This window comes from Pseudorasbora parva, chromosome 2 (assembly GCF_024679245.1).
Source record: "Pseudorasbora parva isolate DD20220531a chromosome 2, ASM2467924v1, whole genome shotgun sequence".
In the NCBI taxonomy this organism is placed as follows: Eukaryota; Metazoa; Chordata; class Actinopteri; order Cypriniformes; family Gobionidae; genus Pseudorasbora; species Pseudorasbora parva.
In genome coordinates this window covers 47,311,441-47,336,248 of record NC_090173.1, presented here as the reverse complement: position 1 = coordinate 47,336,248, position 24,808 = coordinate 47,311,441, and the positions used below count along the sequence as shown (strand labels likewise).

At 38.9% G+C, this 24,808-nt stretch overlaps 1 protein-coding gene across 5 annotated transcripts in view; it reads left to right on the top strand.

The window, feature by feature from the left end:
* Positions 1 to 560: 560 nt before the first annotated feature.
* crebbpb (CREB binding protein b) overlaps positions 561 to 24,808 on the top strand; it is a 97,006-nt gene continuing 72,758 nt past the window's right edge. For all 5 annotated transcript variants that reach the window (XM_067422650.1, XM_067422642.1, XM_067422634.1 and 2 more), the window contains exon 1: positions 561 to 1,404. In XM_067422650.1, the coding sequence (XP_067278751.1) occupies positions 1,317 to 1,404 (88 nt within the window). In that variant the 5' untranslated portion in view covers positions 561 to 1,316. The remainder of the gene's footprint in view (positions 1,405 to 24,808) is intronic.

Here is a 24,808-nt window from a genome sequence, read left to right as displayed (position 1 = left end):
TTATTTATACCGATGCATGTGCCATACTGTTACATCAAAGCCAATGGATGAACAGGGAAAGTCAATAATACAGTGTTGAAGTCTGCGTGCTGCCTGTTGATTTGTAATGAATCTTCCTTAAACCTCACAACGGTCTGTTCGCATTATCAATATATCCTGCACTCACACACTACCACACAAGTTTTCTATCCTACAAGTGACTTTCCGTGCTTTATTCTTATCAAGAAAGTATTTCTGTATACACGCAATTTGCAAGAATGTAGGGCAATTCAATGGCAGTTTTAATTAAAATTATCTTTTAAACAGTGCAAGCAACTTTCATTTGAGTAAGAGGTGTCACAGTAACAGCAGTTAGTACAAACTGTAATATTTGTTAACATGAAACACTTTTGTAACCGATACTACATCTACGACGTTTACATCAAGTAAATGGCTCCGTTTACAGGCAAACAACGGCCCCTAGCGGCTGTTTTGATTACGACCGCGTGACGTACACGTTTGCGTAAGGGGCGTGGCTGCGCAGCCCCTCCCCCTCCACAGTCTGGCTGGAAAAGAAAAAAAAACTTTTTGTATCGAAGGAATCAACAGCCGCCATCTTGTCGCGGATGAGCGTCAGGATTTCGGGAGAGCATTATATTATTTTTTACGCAACCCGCTCCATCGGAACCGGCCCAAATAGCTTCCCTGCGACGAAAACGACAAGCTTTGGGCCAAATCGCGGATCTTTGTGGCGAATATCAGCGTAATGGAGCCGTTTTTGTGGTCGGCTGGAAAACCCCCGTATATCTGATTTCCCCCTTCAGCGCGAGCGGCGCTCCTGTGCCACTCGCCTATATTAAAAATAATATTTTTTTGCACATTATTCATTTATATTTCTGGACATTACTGATTATTCGATTCGGGCTGGACATGGAGCTTGAAGGTCTTTATTTTTATTCGCAGAAAAGAGCATTTTTGAAGAGACCCACGCGAACCATTTGAAGGAATCGAGATTGAGATTTTTCCCTCTCGTCGTGTATTTCATCGAATTTTCAACGATGATATAATTTATTTTCGTGGGGTTTGGGGCGATCATTAAGGTTAATTATGCGGGTTTTGGGTGTTGGATTATCATGGGGTGAATGGCGATTGGCGGAGCGGGGCGCTGTTGAGTCGCGTTTGAGCCCCATCTGTTAATTATTGGCTCCTGATCGCTGAATAATAATAGAAAAACCCGAGGCTTGATTTGATTTATTTCGCTTTGTCCCCCTCCCGGGCCTTCGGAAGACGCATTTATTGCTTTGACGTGTTTTTTTTTTTGTAAAGCGACACTCACGATGGCTGATAATCTTCTGGATATGGGTCCCCCCAACGCAAAGCGGCCCAAACTGAACTCACCTGCGCTGTCCTCCTCCGACACTCCAGGTAAGATGCTCACTTGTCAGATCTCAGCTGTCAAATCTGAACATTTCTCAGACGTCATCTGTCATATCAGAAATCTAGATAAGAACTTCTCAGGCTCATAATATATTTGCTCAGACGTCAAATATCAGATCAGGACCCATTTAGACCAGACTAAACTCTCACGTGTTCAATAAGAAGTCACTCAGGCCAGGTTCAGTTAGTGATCTCACCTGTCCTATCAGAAACGGTCCAGCTCAGGACCAGGTAAGTCACATCATGATTGTCTCAGGTATGCTGCTCACCTGCCCCACCTCAGATCGGTCAGAGCAGGTAAGACACTCGGTTGTCCTAAAGACTCGGTTTTTGTGGGACTCACCTCTCCATCATAAATCAGATCCAGGTCTTGCTAGAGATTGACCTGTTATGTTTTTTCTATTATGATGTCGATTGCTTTTAAACTAACATTTCTGATAACTGAAATGCAAAAAAAATTACGCAGAAAAAAACTGATGATATGTAGACTGAAATGCTTAATCAATTTAATCAATGTGCAATACAAAAACTGCATTATATATCTTGTATTAATAATAATTCTTATTAGTATTAATTGTTGTTGTTTATGCAATGTTGTTTGTGACATTTTTTGTTTTGAGTTAAGCTACCTATTTCTACCTAAAACTGTTATTTAAAAGATAATCAATCACATTTAATTTTTTACACTTGTGTTGAGTATTATTAGGTGTTTTGCTTTTATATAGACACCCATCACATTTCTGTTTATCTGTAGAATAAGTTTGAATAAATAGAAAACTATGAATATTGGTATAATATGTGCATTTTCTGATAACTGAAATGCAGAACTGATTTTTTTACAATAACTGGATCATTGTTTGACAACAATACAAATACAATATTTATTATTAATGATAATCCTTATTACTAGTTGCTTTGTAATCAAAGTGGTTAAAAAACAATCTGCAACACTTTAAAATAAGGTGGCTTTTTTTAAACATTAGTTAATGTTAACTTGCATGAACTAACAATGAGCAATACTTTCTTACAGCATTTATTATCTAGGGTTGGGCCGATAGACGATTTGCCATTGCCGATTGCTGACAGACATCACAATGTTGAGCCATCACCGTGACCCCACGTCCCCCCACCCACAAAAAATGTTGTTCCTGATCATCATACGAATTATATTCGATACAAGATTTTATTCGCCAAAGCGATTAATAGGCTACTAGATGTTTTACAAAACCTGAACCAATGATATTCAAGTGGCGGACTTCGGTCTGCATCCAGACATTTTTCCACCAAGACAATTTTCCTTTTTCTAGTTGAAGTGAGCACAACATTGATGCGGCTCACCCAACACAAACACTAATGATTGTTTGAGGTAGTGATATTTCAGCGCTATCTTCTAGTATTTTTATCTAAAGCCAAACACGCTTCATTAAAGCCCTTTCAGCTCTGTGTGTGTTCCCCTTCTCCAGACGCACACCACGTTAGCTGAGATTAACACTCAAACGCAAACCCCCGATGTCATCGGCCATCGCGTTGTTTCACTGTAGACATCGGCCAACCCTATTAATAATATTTAAATAAGAGATAATGTACATTCAGCTAGTTGTTGTCGCAGAATAAACCCCAACAGGGTGAGTTTGCATCAGCCTGAAGGGGTTTATTCTGCAATAACAGCTGGCAAGATTTACATTATCCCAATTATTACACGGCTACTTGCCACGTAAGTAAATTATCAGACATTAAATATTTGAATATTGAAATATTTTATTAGCTCTTTAAACGCATAGCTTCCGCAAAGAAAGCAGTTTTTAGCAAGCGGCGAGTTCAAACTACAAGGACATTTAATGAATACAGTACAGTCAAACCATTCATTATATAGAATTCACCACATAAATAATTGTTTTAAAATCTTACCTGTTTATCTTATAATCCATTACAATGTACAAAACAATTGTCACGGCAGCAGCTGCGTTTGTATGAAACAAAGAGGAAGAGATACCCATCGAATAGTCACATTTATCAGTTGACTCCGTAATAAACAACTGCTAACCGATTAAGTTGAAAAGTGTTAAAGAAATCTGTAAAATAGGTCAGTCAAAAAGATTTTTGATTGCTCTCTAGCTCTCTGCAAGGTTATTTTCATAAACAAAAACTGAAACGAAGACTAAAACTATTGGTCAAAAACATTTTCGTAAACTGAAATAAAATAAAAATAATGAAGTGAAGTGATCTGAGGAGATTAACCGCTGCCTTGTGACGGACGTGTGCGGAGAGTCAACACATCGCTAGTCCTAAACGCCAGTTCACAAAGAATCAATGCATTCGTGGCAGTGAAATGGGAAATAACACAAGGTAATGAGAGACACGTTGAACTTCTTTTAACTTAAGCTCACTGTTTTAGAATGCCGTTTCATACGCGACGAGAGACGCAGGCGCACAAGTCAGCAACTATAGGAGCAAGAACTAGCCTACTGTGTGTTTGAGATTTCATATTTGCATAATACTGACAGGCTCAAAGGTGTTATAATTGTTTTTACAAATCTTTTACTGCTAATATTATCCATGTGGAGACATTTCCCCACAAAAAAAGTAGGGAATACCAGGACACACACACACAAGTTTGTTTCATTATATAAGTGAGGAAATTGCATGGACTTCCATTGATTTTTACATAAGGTTATAAGGACATTGACCTTTTTACAAGTATAGCCAAACAAGGTACACACACACTAGGGCTGTCAACGAATATTCCAAATTCGAATATATATTCGAATAGTTTTTAAAACGAATTTTGAAGGTGAAAATTTAATATTCAAATTTAAAATAAATGTAAAAAAAGGGGAAAAAAATCCCCTGCCGTGGTAGTAGAGGCGTGGTTGTCTGCTTTGCGAGTGAGTGCGTGCATGGGGGTTCATGGACAGGTCATAGGATTCGCTGCTGAAAGTGGACGCGTCTTGCAGCAAAGATTGCAGAAAGTGCAGCGCCTAACTCGACCGCAGCAGAGAAAGAGATTTTAACTCCATAATCTAAAAAGCCATGTCTGGAAGTACGTTGGATTTTGGTCGGTAGGAGGTAAAATTGTTGAGCCGCGAGATTATATGCGAGTATGCAAGCTATGTAAGATACAGTTAGCATACCATGCCTCATTTTATTTAAGGTTAAACAGAAACATTACTAAAGTGTAGGCTACTGTACTGACTGAAGAGATATGCATGAATAAAGGATAAATGCAGTGCTTCCATTGGTGTGATTATTTACCATGTCAAGGAAAAGTTCCATGTTTACCACAGCTCGCTCGGAGCGCTCAATTTGCTGTAAAACTTCAATTAATATTAATAATATTTGTTTCAATCACTGATTGAAGCCTGCTATATTTGGGACTAGTCGCGAGTCTCGCGACCAAATTGCTTGCACAAAACTCTTATTTAACACTCATAGTTTGTTCTTTTACGCCGTTATCCGCAGTGAGGGCGCGCGAGAGAGAGAGAGGTCTGCGGTCTTGGCCATTAGTTAATTTGTATATAATAATTATATATAATAATAATTATATAATTTATAATAACAATCTACTTGTTTTTGTCTAAGTAATATGTTGTCAAATATGTATAAACTTAAATAGACAATCTATACAAGTAGTTATGTCTCTTTGTATTAATTTGTCCTGTTATTGACGTAATGCGCGTCATTGACAAAATGCGCGCCTAGATGTTCGAATAGTTTGAATATTCGCGTTTGTTTTAGAGGGAATATTCGAACGTCATTTTTGAGCAATTTTGACAGCCCTAGCACACACTAGGGCTGTCATTTAAAAAAAAAAAATGTAATTATGCTTTTGAAACTTGTCTGTTTTCCCTTGCCATCGTTAGATGATGCTGTGTGTGAACAAGGCATGGCTGCAGATAGGGATGCACCGATCCGATACTCGGGATCGGTATCGGCTCCGATCTGCCATTATTTGCCGGATCGGGTATCGGACAGACAGGACCGATCCAAATTCGATAATGTGCGCATAATATTCTGTATTATTGTTAAGCCCCAGCGCCCCACAAAAGGCACAAAAACCTTATAAAGCATCAACGATTCGTGCACTAGCCTATATTATAAGTGTTCTGAAGCCATTCCATCGTTTAATGCGAGTACAGATTAGTTCACCTCAATGCTTCCCTCCACTGCGGCTCTCAGTCACTCTCCATTCAGCTTTAAACTGTCGCGTTCGGTTACGACACTCAACACGATGAAACTTTCCAAGATTATTTATTGTTTCTGTTATTATGCTTGATCTGTAGATAACGCTCTAACGTTATGATTTCTCAAAAAAATGGCTATCTGCTGGCGTTTATTGCTGTAGACCGTGTTACTTTCTACCGGGTGTCTGTTAGATCACAACACTGGACTAGAGATTGTATTGTTCTTCTCACACAGTAACTGAAATGTTAAACTGTTAAAATAAACGGCTTATAAGAATACTGCATAGATACACTATCCGTCTATATCTTGTTTTAAACTTCTCAATACGGATTGAGCGCGGCATGCTGTGAGCGTCTATGACTGTGGCTGTGAGCATGTGACTCCGTGTTGCTTCAAGCGCATCATCCTGCGCACGGGATGCGTATACGCGCTTTGTGCCGCTCTGTATTATGCTACTGTTGCGCTATGAAAGCCTTATTAATAGCTTTTCTTGTTCTGCTCTATCTATATGTTGCTGCCTCATTAAAAATATGCACTATACATTTAAAATAAATGCAATTTCTTAGTGTATAGGCCCTATTTCTATAAATATATTTACTTGTTTTTTCATGAATATATTTTGTGTAACATATTTTACCAGATTTACAGTTACAGCAGAGTTTCCGCTAGAAAAAAATGGTGCCGGTCAAAGTGACCGGCAGAGGTTTCGTTTTCCGGACGTTTTGATGATATGCCGGTCAAAAATTCCTGAAAGCAGTTTGTGTAACTTAAAAAAAAAAGACATAATCAGGCCGTATATGCAACATGTTTATTAGCCTAACTTTCAAATAGACGGAAAAAAACATGAACGTCCGATTGGCGTCAATCAACCAATTTTTTTAACTCATAGGCGTAATTTGCGGGTGGGACAGGTGGGACATGTCCCCACCACTTTTTTATGTTGCTTCACGGATGAACCTAACTAATACAAACAAAACATCTCTGGTTAACTAGAAGAGTATAATTTCATTCGTTTGTTAAATAAGAGGCGATCAGGCGCTCGTTGCCGCTGTTATCAGTGGAGCAGATTTCTCTTGCGGCTCGTGCAGTCTCCACACAGACGAGCGCTTTAATCTAACGCTTAACGCCGTTGCAGAGACTTTCTGTTTGTTCCGGTCAGATCGCGAAACAAAATGCACAAAAACTGTTCCTGCTCTTGATGTACAACCACTGATGGTATTCGGTTTTGATGAGAGAGAAAATAGGCTACGAGGGCATATTAGAAACGAGAACTTCTGACAAGTTTAACGGACTAGACCAGTGATTAAGCAAAGTGTGCAAATCTATATGCCTTTATTCACGTGAAAAATCTTGGCACAACACTATTGTGTTTAGATGCAATAATTAAACGCAATTAATAAATTTAATTATAAACTCAGTATGTCTCATTTAGTTGGTAACATTTAAATTGGCCACCGTGTGAAATGACAAAATCATATAATAGAATATAACAGTATACTGATAACTGTAAGCAGGTAAGCACTACAAGATGTTTTTGAAATCATTAGAGAAAACGACAAAATTACTTATTCACAAAATTACGTGTGTGAATAAGTGCTACCTGTTTAAAATGTGCTTGCACCCGATCATATTCAGTAGAAGGTAAAAAATAAATAAAAAATTCCCTTAAACTTTAACATCCCGCTCATGCCAATCGCCGTGATCGTCTGTATCAAGCTGGTTGTTTACCGTGAGTTCTGAACACTGCATCATGTGCTTATTTAAATCTTTTCGTTTCTACACATATTAGGCTACATATTCCTCATGTCTGTGAGGCAAGCCTGCCGAGTTTCAGTTTATTTGAGACGCGCTTCAGTTCATGAGCAATGAAAGCGATGGCTTCCGCGACCTAGTCTACTTATTTATATCTTATTTATTAAATACATGCAATTAACCGAAGAAACCTTTATTAAAATTAAGAGACAATTTGTACAAAACGAAAGAAAGGCTTTTTACAAAACAAAACTTAATATTAAACTAAATATAACCACCAAAATAATTTCTGACCCACTTGCATCTTTGCACTTATAGCCTATCATAATCAGATGAAATCTAAAAATAATATTATAATATTTAAACATAAATATGAAGAAAAAAAACATTGTTTAATGGCTACAACAAGTAGCCTATAGTAAGCTACAGATTTATGTCATGTCTGAGCTGGATTTGAACGAACATCATTTTACCGATGGGTTCATGAGCGCGCGCCTGCGGATTATTGAGCTGATCACACCGGCTCCGCTCCGCTAATTAGTCATTACAGGCTCTTTCTCGATACTTACACGGGCAGGGCCGGTCTCTCGGGTGCATGGGCTCGGGTAGGGTTGGGCTTTATTTTTTTGAGCCGATACGCTCTAGTTCTGGCGAAAAATGTAGTGCTGTGCCGGCCCGTTGTCATAAATTGTTCTCGTGATGGAGCGGTAGTGGAGCGCTCTCGGAGCGAGTAAAAACCACAACGCTCCGACTTTTAAAAAAATCGCTCCTCACTCCATTCAAAATCTCGCCGCTCCGCTCCGCTCACATAGGCCTACTCTGCTTCGCAGGCTGTGGAGAATTGCAATCCTCCATAGCCACGGAGCACTGTCATGACAGCGAGGGCATCACGTCGCAGGCTTACGGTATCGATAAGAGGCAGTTTTAATCTGACAATTTGACCGAAAAGATTTCATTTTGTCGGACATTTAATTTTTTTCCTGGCCAATGTCCGGTAATTACCGGACAACGGAAACCCAGAGCTACAGTTATTCACTTTTGTGGTTTCCTTTATTTTTTCCCAACTAAATGTTTAGATTTTATACAATTATTGTGCACTCGTGATTTTATAACTTTTGCTGCTGTATTATTCACTAATCTAATTTATTCAATTCTACACACTAATGCTTAGAAATTCTACATAGACAAAACTGCATTGGTATCGGATCGGTTTAGTATCGGTATCGACCAATACTCAACATTTTAATATCGGATCGGATCGGTTCTGGAAAAATGGTATCGGTACATCCCTAGCTGCAGAGTATGAGTTGCTCCGTCTCATGCAGCCTCAGAGGGAGAGAAATTCTCCAGTACAGAAACAGAATTGATAAAATCAGAGCTTATCTATACAATGCAGGCAACTAAAATAAATTAGCCGATGGGCTCGTTACCAGGTTTTGGTACCCGTGCCTACCTGTAACCGAAACTACAGCTGGTTGGTTGCAGGCTCGCTAGCAATAATTACAAATAGTTACTCACCTTATCTCGCCAAATGTTTTTCTCATTCTCTCTTCAAAAGTAGCATATTTAACCAATTAAATATATAAGGCTAGATGAACAAGGAAAGATAAGAACTTAAGTCAGAGCAGGCAAGAGGCAGCGTCACGTGTTCCACAGCAATGCTTAGCTTCTCACAGATGTGTATGCCAATTTATCGGCCCGATTAACTATAATAATAATAATAATAATAATTCATTACATTTATATAGCGCTTTTCTAGGCGCTATCTCTAGTATTTATTATTAACATACTACTACTACTACTACTAATTCTACAGCTAATAACAATATACAAAGCACTAAAGATTTGATGAGCTACTGGGTTCATAAATATTAATCACGTTGTCAGCATTCGCTTGAACTAATTCGTTGAAATCCAAACATGGACAGTAATAGATGAGCGCCACGCCAGCCAATGAAATTGCTGTTTGCGCATTAGTTCCACCCACTACAGCAGAAACTGGAATATCATGTGCTTTTTCTCAAAAGCTGAATAATTCCAAAAGTACAACTCAGAACGGAACTAAGAATGAGGAAGCATACAGAACGTCACCATCCGGAACGGCAGGAATTATCACGTAATATGATTGACAGATCTCAGACTCATAACGCATGCGCACCCAGAACTTAACAATCATTCTTTTCTCTCTTCCTGAATACTTTTCTTCGGTGTTTATAATGGTTTTCAAAACAGTGGCACCAATCTCACCCTTTTGTGCAACAGCAGAAGCTCCAGGCATGGGATCTAATGATCTAATTGGATGGCCTTTTTAAAGGTCCCATGGCATAGATTATTTTTTTTATAATGTTTCCTGAGGTGTACTTATATTGTAAGTATGGTTTTTATATCAAAAAATTTCATAATTTAGAAATAAAAGGCATTTTTTCTATAATGATATTAGCCCTCTGGCTGGAATGATCTGTTTCAAGGGGCGTGTCTGCTGTGAAACAGCAGTGAAAACACCCACTGTTGTGATTGGCCGACACCTTTGCATTTGAAATGCGATTACGTGCGGAGGGGGTGTGGTTTAGTCAGGCGCGAGCAGCAGCAGCAGCACTCACTGCCAGTCGAGAGAGAGACGGAGCTGGGGAAAGATTGCTGAGGAAGTGTTATTGTACCGAGTTGTTGAGAGCGCGAGTTTATTTTGTTTGTATCGGAGAGCTCTAAATAAACACGAGTGGACTTTGCAATGTTATTTCTCTCACAAAATGCTTTCACCAAAGCTAACGGCAAACACACGACATGAATACAGTAAGAGCTTCTGTTGAGCATAATTACTAGAGCAGCGTCTTTTCAAACGGCAGTTTGGGGAAGTGTGCAGATAAACGTATGATTGACTGATCCGAACATTATAAAGAGTGTTCTTTGATCGCTCTCTGTAGTTTAATCATTTAAATAACAGATTTGTTTCATGCTATTAAAATTGCTGTTCAATCCGTATGGTAAAGCCTGTGCTGCTATAGCGACTGATAAACAGAATCCATTCTCTACTAATTCTCTGGGTGGGCAAATCAGAGGAAAGGGCGGTAACCTTTCCTGGTATGACGTCATAACAGAAGAATTCAAGATCAGCTCGCCTGCGCTCTCATTTTCTCAAAGGCAGAGAAAGACAGCCAGAACTCAGTTTATACCGATCGACATTTCTAGCCACTTGGGGACAATATTCAGGCACGGGGAACTCATATTAATCTTGAAAAACCTCATAAAATTAAAATTTCATGCCATGGGACCTTTAATCGCAGGGCGACGGAGAAAAACATTTGTCAAAAAACACTGTTCGATTTTTTTTTTTTGCTTTGTCACGCCGCGATTGTGAATGGCCACACAGGGAACTTTTTTTTTTGATTCAGGAGCGTTTTAACTTTAGTGATGCACTGAAATTTCAGCAACTGAATATTTTCAGTCAAAATGGTTTTGGAGGGCTGAGATCATTGACCGAAACTATTGACCAGTTTTTTTGATAAACGATTAGTAGGCCATTCATTGGGATTCATTTATTTTTATTTTTTATCTTATCAGATAAAACCCAGTTTTCATTTAATAGACACAACGCACACTTCCACATCCTGCCCAATGCTGTCCTTCAAACAAACGTCAGCTCAGTGCTTTGGAAACAAACATATTGAATATATCTACCATTACATCAATTGTAAACAAAACAAAAATAATAACAATGGTGAAAGTAACCTGTGACAGTCAGTTCTTTATCCTGTAAATAGGCTATAAGAAATGTCTTGCATTAATATTCAATTGCACGCTGTTGTCCCTTTACAGTTACTACTCTCATTAAATACTTGAATTACATGTTGACTTTCTCAACCTAAATGTAGCATCCTAAAGCATATACTGCAGCTAAATGCGCGCACCGTACCAGTGCTCTTTCGGTGGAGTTTGAAGTTTAACACAGACTGTCAGGACACGCTTTCATTCAAAATGGAAATATTTGTGCGAAGTTGTTGCATTTACAGATGGGGATATAACAGTTCTCGAAATAGGTCAGTGGATATAACCTGTAAAATTAACGTTTTGCGCTGAGGACTCAGGCCCACACGTCAAATCGCATTACAGGGTACGTTAAACACTAATGTATTAGCTTGAAGCTTAAAATTAATAAAATTCTCATGTTTTGGGCACTTGGATCATCTCTCCATAATCCAAGTGTCCAAATAATTTCTTTCTTTTTGTCCATAGAAATGCATTATCCAGTGCTTTTATTTTGGCTCGATGCTCTGCGAAGGCAGACCCGACTTATTGATCATGAGAATTGTTTTTGATGATTTTTCAATATCGATTATAGATTTTATCGATTAGTTGTTGCAGCCCTATATGTGTATCTTTCTACTTCTCACTACTTTTCCCTTATGATGTATAGAACTAGGGCTGCAACTAACGATTATTTTGATAATTCGATTAATCGGACAAAGGGGCTATTTTTTATTTATTGACAAAACACTATACCACATCCTATCCAATGCTGTCTTATAGACAAACACGTCAGCTGAGTGCTATGAAAACACACATATATCACATTGCAAAAATGAACCATGGTTTTACAATGAACAAAACAAACAAAAATAATATAAATAAATAACATGGCTATTGTAGTTATTCAATGGTAACCACAAATTAACCATTGATTTGCTTCAAATCCATATTTTAACTGTATTGTATGTGTGGTTATACAAATCGTTATCAATATGGCAAAAGCATGGTTTTATTATAATAAAAACATGGTTTTACTATCTAATATAACCATGGCTAATTTCTGTAAGGGTGTATCTGTGCTGTAGCCTACATTATTTGCAAAAAAATTACAAAGCATAAGTAAATCCCTACATTAAAGTTATACTAAAGAAAAACAAAAACACAAATTCAGTGCTACCAGGGAGGATGTTCGGCAGGAACACACACACACACACACTCTCGATGGACACAGTAACTGTTACTGTCATTTCTTTATCCTGTAGGAATGTTTTACATTTATATTCAGTTTCATGCTGCTGTTATCCCTTTACAATTACTACTGTCATGACATGTTGACTTTTAAAAACAAATTTAGCGTCCAATAGCAGATATTTCAGATAAATTAATGTTTTTGCGCTGAATATTAATGTTCTCTCTCGATTGCGTTCTGTCTGTTTGACGCGCATGCTTGCACACCCGCCACCTGCTTGTTCAGTAAGTTGGAAGTTTAACACTGTCGGAACGCGTTTTAATGCAAAGTTGAAATACTCGCATGAATTGGTAGCATTTACAGATGAAGAAGAGCTGACAGAGGAGGTAGCAGTTAATTTTCACATTCACAACATAACACAGACACATATGGACCTAACATATTTCAACCAAAAAAAGGCAAAGAAAAGGGTTTTGTGGGGTAGGGCACACTGATTGGCTATTGCGTTCACTCGCTCAACAGTCTGATTGGCTACAAAGCGCAACGCTGCAAAAACACATTGTAAATAAAAACCTTTGACGCTCTTCACAAGTGCGCTTACACAAACACTCACAGGAATGTTTTAAAGCAGCTGGTTATCAGCGAGTACCGATACTACAGAACAGCAGCTATTGTCACATATTGTCACACTAATTATATCTAACTGAAAGCTACATGTACACGGCCACTCGGGCATTAATAACGGAGCGGAGCTAAGTGGGTGGTTTCAATGAATTCCTGTGAAAGTTAAGATATGCATGAACTGAAAATGCGTCAGTGTGCACACCGCAAATTATTCTTTATCCTTAAATTTGCACTCCCTGTGGCCGTGTATATTTTAGTTCCAGTTCTGGATTAGTGTCAATTCGGGGGCGGGTTGCTTGAATTGTGTGTTCATTAGCCTATTATCCATAATGAAAAACACAACACCATACAATGGCAAACTAGCTTAAATAGGCGCTTTTACATTTTCCTTTGAAACCAAATATTCCGTGATCATCTTGTCTGTCAGCTCTTCGTTCTCGTGATGAATAAAATCTGACTCCTGCTGCGTTTGTGCTGCGACACTCATTGTATTTATTTGTACTGTCTGTTCTCTAACTGAACAAAATTATTTGATTACTATTTTTTTTTTTAAAAGACTGGGGGCAGTGCCACAGTGTGCAAGTGATGTAACCGGTGTTGAGTCTAAACACCGGCAACACTGACTATCATAGCAAGCCTCATTGTAATAAACCAGTGAGATTTTTGTATGCACAAGGATTCTTGACAACAGCCAATATGATCTGATCAAGAAGTATATTGGGATTGAATGAAGAAAGAGAAAAAATGGAAACAGACTAAATGCAGAAGAACTGTGGCAACGTCTCCAAGATGCTTGAAGAAACCAACCTGCAAAGCTACAGTACTTTGGAAAGTTTTAGGCACTAGTGTAGAAATGCTGTAAAAGTGAGGTTTCTTTTAAAAATAGTATCATTAATAGATTTTAGTTGTCAAATTAATTTTAACTAACTAAATCAATATTTGGTGCGACCACCCTTTGCTTTTAAAACAGATTTTGTCCTAGATACACTTGCACAAACTTTGCAGGTTAGTTTCTTCAAACATCTTGGAGATGTTAATTTCTAAGTTCTGAAAAAATGGTATCGGTTCATCCCTACCTTGCAGTCTTGTGCTGTATGCTGTCTGACATACACCACAACGTGCACACAAGCTGCCTCTTTGAAAGTGTGTTGTCCTTTCAGTTGTTTCTTGTTTTTTTACACATTTGAACTGTCAAATACACAAACAGTTTTGTCAAAATGTCTTGATTAGTATTCATGTAAACAAGTCACCTAGTCACTTAAGCTGAATGAACAATATCAGTTGGGGAAAGGAACCGAATACGTGTCAATAGGGTCCGTGCATTAGGTCTTCGTGACAGCCTGCTAATACAGTAAACATGCCAATGTCTGTCAGACAACAAAAGGTAAAGAGAAAGAAGCTGTAGCGATGCTTTCTTTTCCCAGAAAGAATGTGAAACACAAATGGTATCATTCTCAGTTTTTAAGTTTTTAAATATTATTTAAATTGATTTTACAAACTAACATTGCATTATTTTACAAGGTATTGCATAATGCACTTTTCTTCAACATTGCACAGCCCTAGGTATTTTTGATTGCTTTATCTGCAGAAGCATTGGTGTAGTTTCTTCCAGTTCATTTTATTAGACAAATATTATATGTTATGCTTTCCCTTTTGACTTGTAAGATTGTAATTGAGTTGATGGTTTGTAGAGTCATGGTTTATACTGTGACTAACGCAACACTTAATTTGAGGCGATGAGTTTTGCATATGCAAGCACCACTCACTCTCCAGAGAAGATTAAGATTTCAGCTCCGCCTTCCTGCGTACTTTCGCCCCATCTTCATTTTCCTTCGGTACTTCATCTTTGACTGCGGTATATTCTTAGGTTTTCGCCAGACAAATATTAACCGGTCCAAACAGCAAACAGAGAGAGTGGCTGAGAATGATGACGTTAATGTTCTGCGCTAGTTTGAGTTGTAGTTTAGTAATGGCAGCGGAGAAAGATGCAAACAAAACCATTCATTCCATTGTGGCATGACTGAACAATCAAGAACAATGAGCTGAGGTGTTACGTGGTGTTTTCGTAGACGTAGTTCACAGTAGGTGGTTGTTTGTATCTGTGAATTTATAGAGTCTCAATGCTAAGGATTTTTTCTACTGGCCCATTTAGTGGCCCAACCAGTAGTTAAAAATTTGACTTGCCCTGCCACAAAAAAGTAATACAATTAAATAGGCCCAATATTGTTTTTGACCCTTGTAACTTTAAGGTTATGATTTCAAAAACTACTATTCTATCTCATATTTAAAATATTGTTAAGACACCCAGTAATAAAATAAGAACAACTAATCAAATTATGAGCAACAGCACAAATTAATAAAGCAGAACAAACATACAAATGAAAAAACAAATGTTTTTCAAGTAGGTCTAAACTATATTTTCAAAAATGGTAATCAAATGTATCACTGCATAGCCTGCATGAAATTATATATCACGGCATATAAATAGGCTATAGATTAACCCTTATAAAACGTTATTCAATCAAGAGTTGATTGATTTGGGGGTCGGTTTGAGATTCACAAAAGGATCACACAACTCTGCCCTCCACCGTGAATAAATCTGAATCCGAATGCAGTTTTAGGTTTTATCACTGATGGGGCGTGCACATTTATTTTTACAGATTTCCATGTGAGAAACCAGGAACGGCGCATGAATTGCGTCACGACCAAAAGTTAACGATTGTTTATGGCAGATCCAGAGTGGCTACGGGCAGATCCAATAGTTTAAAACTTCAACGGCACGGAAGTAGACACTTGTGACGTAATGGAGAGTGGCCAGACTCTCTGTACAAATGAAAAGCACGAGAGTCTGTTAAGACCAGGCTATGTTTTGTGTTGCAGAAAGTTTTGTTTAGGAGAATAATTTAAGGCTTGCATCAGGAAATTCCACAGCTCGGCATGGAGAGATCCGTTATTTCCTGTCTCCCTAATTTCTCCCATGTTTATGTATTGACATGCAACTTTAAGTGCACGGAGAAGTTTATTTAACCCAAAACTAGTAAGGTAATGTGAGTAGTGATTTTTCACGCAAAATCAACCGACAGTGGCACATTCACTGTACTGTGGACTGCTGGTGTGAGAACGGCAACATGTCCACTAGTATGCATGCTAATTTTTGTTAAGTCTCTATGGTCTTTTTGTGTTCCACGTTTTTTTTCGCCGTTTGCTGTTGTCTGAGATGGTTCCAGTGGGTGTGTTGTTTGCCAGCTGGGTGTTCCTCCTCGTTATTGTGAGCGTGTGGCAGCCGTGGGTGCGCTTTTATTCCAGCCGTGTTTGCATTAGTTTACATACAAACACAGCCAAGCGTGTAAACGCTGCTCTCCACCAGCTTCAGGCAGACGGCTCGCTGCGTGGTTTAATGTCTCGGCTGAAGCATGACTGATTTGGGGAAGGATGCTGTGGGGAGAACGGCTCAGCGCAGGCGATATCTGATGCCTTCCAAGCGACTGTCTGGATTTAATTAAACATGCTTTTATACAAACTTAAAGACAAGGGCCTGTTATAGACATGACCGGTATGATTTTTTTATTTCCATACATGATGACTGATATTACATTCAGAGCTTGAGAGTGTAAGCATTTCACTCGCATAACAAACATCTTAATGGTCATTTTAAGGCATATTATATTTTGGGGATGGAAAAACATAAATGTTTTTTTTGTTTAGTTTTTTTTATTCAAAAGGCTATTTTATTAAATAAACGGACTCAATAGCGATTCAGCCTGCTTGAGATCAGTTTGCAATCAGTGAATAGCGCACATTTGTGCCAAGTGAATGATTATGTACTAATGCTGATCAATACTTTATTTTTCAATTTAGGAACACATGTGCAAATAAGTAAGCATCAAGCCATGACATTTTAGTTTTTTACCCCCAAAAAAATGATAATTGTCATTTACTCACCCTCATGCTGTTTCAAATCTGAATTTCCTCAGGGGAACAAACATTTTTGAAGTTTTTGTCAGCTCTTTTGCGTAGATTGAAAGCATCTTAAAAGTGGACTTATGGTACTGCTGTCTATTGAAGGCCATGCATCCAAAATTGTACCTCTTTGTGTTTTGAAGTTGAATGAGTCTTGTGCGTTTGAAACTACATGTGGGTGAGTATTAACAGAATTTTTATTTTTGGGTGAACTTTTTAACCCTTTAAAATGTTATTAACTAAAATAAACTAATGTTGATACAGTTGCCAGTAGATTGTGCATCTATTCTATTGTTGTTCAGGAGCTTGCATAAGCAGATTTTTTTTATAAAAACCTTCAAAAACCGTGTGTACACACACCTGTTATCTTATTCAGTATCAGTACACTCTTCTTTACGATTAGTGTGATTAATCTAGATTTTAAAAAGTGTTACGGCTTCATATTTTAGTGTATGTGCTTTATAAAGGTGGGCGTACACCACGTGATCTTGGGAGATTGTGCACCATTGCATGCGCTGCGAGTCAGTTAACCTGATTATCGCATCAAAGCAGCTGCTATGACTGTACTGACAGACTGTACTGCATGGCGAGCCGGTGGCAATCACATGAGCTTTTGCTCTGAACATGGAGACCGGAGCTTTCAATATTCCTGATATATCTTATGGTAGAAAAATGAATGAAAATAAAAAGACGCGTGCACTAACAAATTGGTATAAAGCAGAGAGCAGTACAGTCACTGCTTTCTACAAAAATATCTAAATCTAAAAAGCCATGCCTGGGAGTACTTTGGATTTTGGTCGGTAGAAGGTAAAATTGTTGAGCCGTGTGAAAGTTGTATGCAAGCTATGTAAGATACAGTTAGCATACCATGCCTCATTTTATTTAATGTTACACCTAGGCCTTCACGATATTGAAAAAAAATTACATTGCGATATTTTTTCCCCCAACGATATATATTGCGATATTGAGAGCCATCAATCCAGGCTAAGGTCAATAATTACCATTCCGTGATATTAATAATTTCACTAATAAGCAAGCTTCATTACAAGTGACAAAAAAAAAAAAAATGTTGGAAAGTATGTGTAAACATGAAACTAAACCTCCAGTAGGGGGCAGCAGGTGACCGTCTTAATGAGTGAGTCACTGAGTCGTTCATTCAAACGATTCATTCAAACACTGAATCGTTCACACTTGTTGCTATGAGTAAGACGCGTTACGGGTCTGCTGTGAACTATTTTCACTGCTGAAATAGAACAAAAGCACTAAATATTGCATCTAAAATGTAAGTGACTTTAAGTGAATGTTAATTTGTTGTTTATGGAGCTGTCATATGAAATCAGTGTAATTTTCAGTCGTGATTATATTCAGGAAAACGCTCTAGTGTTGTGATTTCTCCTCGAGAGGCTGCACGAACGTGAACAGCGCGACCTTATTATTATAATCAGTTCAACTGTTCATTATATATTATCCACAATCGATCGCCACTTACAATAAATTAATGCACAATTATTCTTGCATTTTGGTGATTCGCTAGGTATTTTTTGTTTTAATCAGGCTCTTGTCCGTCAGTCAAGTAAAATTCTCTTTCACTTGTCCCTTCAAAACACCCACATGTCCCGGACAAGCGTTAATGTCGAGCCCTGCTTTGTATTCGTCGTAAAGATCTTTGTGGTGCCGTTTTAAGTGATCAGACAAATTGGTGTTTTCTTGTTTTGTGGCCACAAGACACTCCATGCAAAGTAGCTCTTTTTGTTCAACATCCTCCTTTATGTAGCCGAAATAGTCCCAAAAGATGATTTCTGGTACGAACCTTTTTTTTCCCCTCTTCGGATCTTAGCAGTGAATGTTTGGCCGTGAGCGGTGAGCAGGCATAGAACCAATCACTGTGCAGGCATGAGGAACGTGCGTTTCACTCCAGCAACAAACTCGTGTTTACTGTGTGCTATTCTCTTAATACACCATGGGCTACTACCCTTCACATCGCATGTTCCGGCGATGTGACTATCGCACACGCGCACATCGCGATGTCGATGTTAAAACAGAATATCGTTCAGCCCTAGTTACACCGAAACATTACTAAAGTGTAGGCTACTTCACTGATTGAAGAGATATTGCATGAATAAAGGATAAATGCAGTGCTTCCACTCAGGGTTTTTCCTGGGTCAGAAATGGTCTTCGGTGGTGGCTGACCAGTCATGGTCATCCACACACACGCATGCACGCGCACACACACCAACAGTAAAAGTACCTACCCGCATGATCTGTGAGCCCAATACTGACAATAAATGTTAAATAAATGCTAACATTTTTTTGTGCTTTTTTTGCTCATCTAATTTTGATATCTCATTTTGTATGATGTCTTGATGTTTGTTTCTTTAGTTCCTCATTTTTACACAGTTTGCATGGTTTACTGATTCATTATTTTGGCAACAATTATTAAAAAGCAGCATTAAAAATGTAATAGCAAATTAAGTCTAATTCTCTGCCATAAACAATTTAACTTGCGTTGTTCTGCTTTCACCTTATTCCAGAAAAACTTTTTTTTTTTTTTTGTGGTAATTTACTACACATTATCAATATAAATACTCACAATAAATACAGGAAAATACTGTGGATTATTAAGACTAATTCTTACTAACCCCTCTTGTTTAATGGGGTAAGCACTCTTGCATTCTCATTTCAGAGGTGTTGTGAGTAAATGATTACACACTGATTTGTGAGTTCAGTGTTGGACAGATCAGTTCAATTAAAATGAATCGGTTCAGATGAGTCATTAGTTCACAAATCGGACAAAAGTGGACGCATTATGTGTGAACCCAGACTCTTAAAGCAACGCAAAAGATTGATCACAGAAAACACTTCATAAGGATATTTTTCCGTTTATTTGAAAGTATGGTTTATGTCAGCTGCGTGTGCAAAACGTCTGTCAAAAGAGCTGCGTTTTTTTTTTTTTTTTTTGAGCATCCAGCAGTAATTCAAGGAAAATATTGTGCGAGCACGCCACGTGGAGCATGGATTCAGTCTTCTGACCTTTTACCATTTTGTCAGTTCTGTTGATTTTGATTGATATGCGCGAGGGAAAGAGAGAGAACGGTGATGGTTTTGAAGACAGAAGTGTGGGGCTCTCCGCTCATTCTCCGTCACTCAGTTAACGATGGCGCACGTTAACTGAGTGTCAGAACGAGCAGAGAGTCACGCGCATTAGAAATCTACATCAATTTATAAATCACAATAACTCATCAAATAAGGCTTTGGCGGGACAAAAATTTGCTTTGGCGGATGCCAAAAAAGTTTCAATGTAGGAAAAACCCGGCCACTGGTTTGATTATTTGTTTCATGTCAAGAAAAAAGTTCCATGTTAAGCACAGCACAGCTCGCTTGGAGCGTTCAATATGCTGTAAAACTTAAATTAATATTAATAATATTTCTTTTAATCACTGAATGAAGCGTACTATATTTGGGACAGCAGTCGCGACCTTAAATTGCTTGCACAAAACTCTTGATCAGCACTCAAAGTTTGTTCATTTTAACCGTTATGCACAGCGAGCGTGAGGGCGAGAGAGAGTGACGTCTGCAGTCTTGGCTGCAGTTAATTTGAGTTAATTTACTTGTTTTTGTGTAATTAATATGTTTACAAACATGTTTAAACTTAAATAGGCTACCTATACAAGTAGTTATGTCCCTGTATTACCGTATTTTCCGGACTATAAGTCACAATTTTTTCATAATTTGGCTGGTCCTGTGATTTGTAATCCGGTGCAACTTAAGTATCAAATTAAATTCATACTGTCTAACAAGAACAAGCATTTAGCTACGTCTATAGCCGTGAGAGGGCTCTCTGTGCTGCTCCTGTAGCCTACCCATGAAAAAAACTGTTAACTGAAATTTTAACTTAAAGACTACAACTTAGAAAGACTGAACACAAACAAAATGCCCCCCATAAAGAAAATCCTATTCTGCAAATTACAAACTGCATGTAGTAAAATATGCAGCCGAGAAGATTCACACAGCGTTTGTCTGTCGCAGCTGAGCCTCTCCCAGCAGAGCGTTTTTCAAACACCCATCTGTGGACTCATTCCTCCAGCTCTGGCCATCTTGCTTTCAGTCTGTGATTAGCTTTCTTTGTTTTCTTCATTACAGTTAAAGTAACCTCTGCTTTTATTTTCGCCAGTCCCTCATAAGTTTCTCGCTCACTTCAAACTTTCTTTCTGCTGCTTGATTATGGACAGCGAGCGTGTGCGTGCGCATGCGGCTCTCGCTCTGCTTCTGCCCTAGTACGACGTATATGTTTTTTCCTCTTCATGGCACATTTTTTAACTGATGCGACTTATACTCCGGAGCGAATTGTAGTCCTGAATATATGGTAATTTGTCCTTTTATTGACATAATGTGCAACCAGATGTTCGAATAGTTTGAATATTCGTGTTTTATTTAGAGGGAATATTCAATTTTGACAGCCCTAGTCAGTGTATGCGCGTGCTGTAGGGTTGCAGCCCCTGGGCCATAATAATTATCAAAGATCTTGCCTATGTGACGTGTTTGTATCTGGGTATGTCACAATTTTCGAATATTCGATTAGTTGATTTAATTATAGAATATGGAATAAGTTGTGTGATTGTCTAAAAAAAAAATACGAGGGTGTTACTGCCAAACTCAACTTGATTCTGTTGAACCTTGGTGCATTTTGTTCATCTTGCAACATCATATGGGGGTTAATATTGTGTTTTATTAATTTGGTGCTATTATGCACAACTGAGTAAACGACACTTGGGTTTACTCTGTGTCTAATTAAGTGTGCTTTTGCTGCTTGCAAACTCACTGTTGAGGAGACAGTGGATTGGCATTCATTTGCTGCACTGATTGCACTCGCAATGCTCGAATACACTGCTGGCTCGCTTCATTTGTGTTTTATTGAACTAGATGCTGTAATGGCTAAAACACATGCATGGGTTACTTTTCCTGAACAAGTGAGCACCCGAGTCCATGTTGCGTTCACATTCATGAACTCTGACCACCTCCCTCCAGGTAGTCTCGGGTTTGGTACCTTGATGCGCACCCGGGTCAGCATGACAGCTGGCACATTAGCAATTTTTCATGCGAACTGTGCCCCATTTAGAACTAAACTGTCACAACAAGAAATGTAATGGGACATAGACAAACTAACCAATCAAATTACACTTCAAATAAATGTTTTCCATGGATGATTTTTTTCATAGATGTTAGTTCAAGTGTTCTTTCTTTAAATAAGTTTGGTTTTAGATCGTTATTTAATGCCTATAAAACAGGGGTGTGATTAACAGCTTCTCTGAGCAAAGTAGTTACTGTGGCACTAACGGACATTTTGTGTCGACAAAAACTTGACGTTTTTTAAATTTATTTTTTACAGTCTATGGTAAAACGCGTTGATTACAACAGAACACATTGTCTAATGCACACGCTAGACTTGCGTTGCATATAATGGATATCGTAATGAATTTAACAGTTTATCATACAGATTGAAAGTGTGAGTGGTCTCTTTCCCTCTCACTGTTTGTGTGTATCAGAAGTGTTTAAGTTAGAATCCACTCAACGCTCAAAACAGCAGAGTTTTTATTTAGTGCCGAGATCTGCTCGCTCTCGTGAATTCTCTCATTAAGAAAGACACGCAAGTAAAGCCCCTTTCACACTGCGATTCCAGCAAACACACGGATAATGCGACCTGGCATTTGTTCCCGGGCCGCTAGATTTGGTCCATTCACACGGCCAGCGAAATACCGTAATATGTGCGCTTTCACAAACAACCCGTAACGGTCCCGGGTCGAGTTGACACGTGACATCCTGATGTGACGTATAATGGCGAGCGATCTCAGCTTAAGCGCAGATAGTAAGGAGCTCTGTGGTCTCGACTTGTGTCCAGTTTGCGCACATTTCTGCTTGTTTAATTTTAGTTTCTTTTGTATACGAACACTCTCTGCGTTTAAAACACCGACTAGCTCTTCTGGCACTGCAGGGTTGTATTATTGAAAAAACAAGCTCTAGGGGTGTACTCACACTAGGCACGGTTGCCATGAACTGGGCCCGAGTACGAATGTCCCCCCTCCCCACTCCCCCGCTGGCCTGCACTCACATAGGGTTTCAGCATTCGTGCCGGAGCACGCTTACGTCATTATGGTGCGACGGTTTCGGGTTTCAGTATTCATGCCGGAGCACGCTTACGTCATTATGGTGCGACGGTTTCGGGATAAACAGAAAGAGCGGCGCTCTCTGAACACAATGGAGTCCATCGCTCTGTTTTCTTTGTGGATAATTTTGTCGTTTGGTCCACAGCCCTCTCACAGCCTGTTGTTAAACAGATGTGTCGCCTTAGTGGCGCGAAAATGTTCACGTAATCGTGCTGCTCGTATTATGAGGTTTGCAAGGTACCAGCTGAAGTGCAGCAAGGACTTTGCAGCTTTGATTACGGACTCCAGCACGGTTAGCGCTCACACTGCATGCGAACCGCACTCGAGTCCAACTGAATCGCGCTCTGGCCCACCTCTTCCAAGCGGGCCAGGGCCGGCTAATCGAGCCGCGCCCGGGCACGGTTCGGAGCACTCACACTAGTCAAACGAACCGCGCTTTGGTAGTCAAACGCACTCGGGCATGGTTCAAACTGGCTAGTGTGAGTACACCCTAGGAGTCGCACGATAACTACGTACACGTTGCGGCATTAATTTTGGCTTTTGTTCACACAGCGCTCGTCCCGGGTCGAATACCACAGTGTTACTAGGTCCCCGACCCGGGTTCAATCCGGTAATCAATTCCGGGACGTGGTTGCTTTCACACAGAAGGCGACCCGGCAATGTTCCGGGAATATTGACGTGCAGTGTGAAAGGGGCTTAAGAGATTCATTATTTAGTGTAGACGACTTGACTTATTTTGATGGAACGCTTTGAGATCGTGAACTGAGATGAGTCACAGCTTAATTGTGTTTGTAAAGTGAGCGCTTTTTTGTGCTTTTGAGGTTATATAGCTATAGTCCATTGAATAAAAATATTGTTTATCATGCTGGTAAGAGGAACGACGCTAGTGATGTCAACATATGAAGGGGTGTAAACGGGGTTCGCTCTCGAAATTGCAATGGACAGTGATAACTAGCGCGAGATAAAAATATGGCATGTCAAAATAAATATGCGATGTAAATAGAGAATTAAAAAAACGTTTGTATCTATTAGTGCTGTGCGATATTAAAGAAAAATTTGATATGCAATATCTGGTTAAATAATGCGATATTAGATATGCGATACGATATTGCAATTACTGTGTAAAATCTATTTAAATTATATATATTTTTAAATATTTATAAACTGAGAATTAAACCATTTGTGTTTCACATTCTTTCTGAGAAAAGAAAGCATCGCTACAACTTCTGAAAGTGACCAGCATTGTTCACTTTTCGGTGTGTGTGTGTGTGTGTCAGACAGCGCAAGATTTTTTTTTTTTTGTGCAAATTATTACGTTTAATAACCAGTCGTGTGCCCAGTCTATTCTCTTCTATAGTTTCCGCTAGAAAAAAATGGTGCCGGTCAAAGTGACCGGCAGAGGTTTCGTTTTCCGGACATTTTGATGATATGCCGGTAAAAAACTCCTGAAAGCAGTTTATGTAATTTTAAAGAAATGACATAATCAGGCCGTATATGCAACATGTTTATTAGCCTTACTTTCAAATAGACGGAAATCAATCAACCAATTTTTTTAACTCATAGGCGTAATTTGCGGGTGGGACAGGTGGGACATGTCCCCACCACTTTTTTTAAAACATATTGCTTCACGGATTAACCTAACTAATACAAACAAAACATCTCTGGTTAACTAGAAGAGTATCATTTCATTCATTTGTTAAATAAGAGGCGATCTGGCGCTCGTTGCCGCTGTTATCAGTGCTCTAGATTTCTCTCGCGGCTCATGCAGTCTCCACACAGA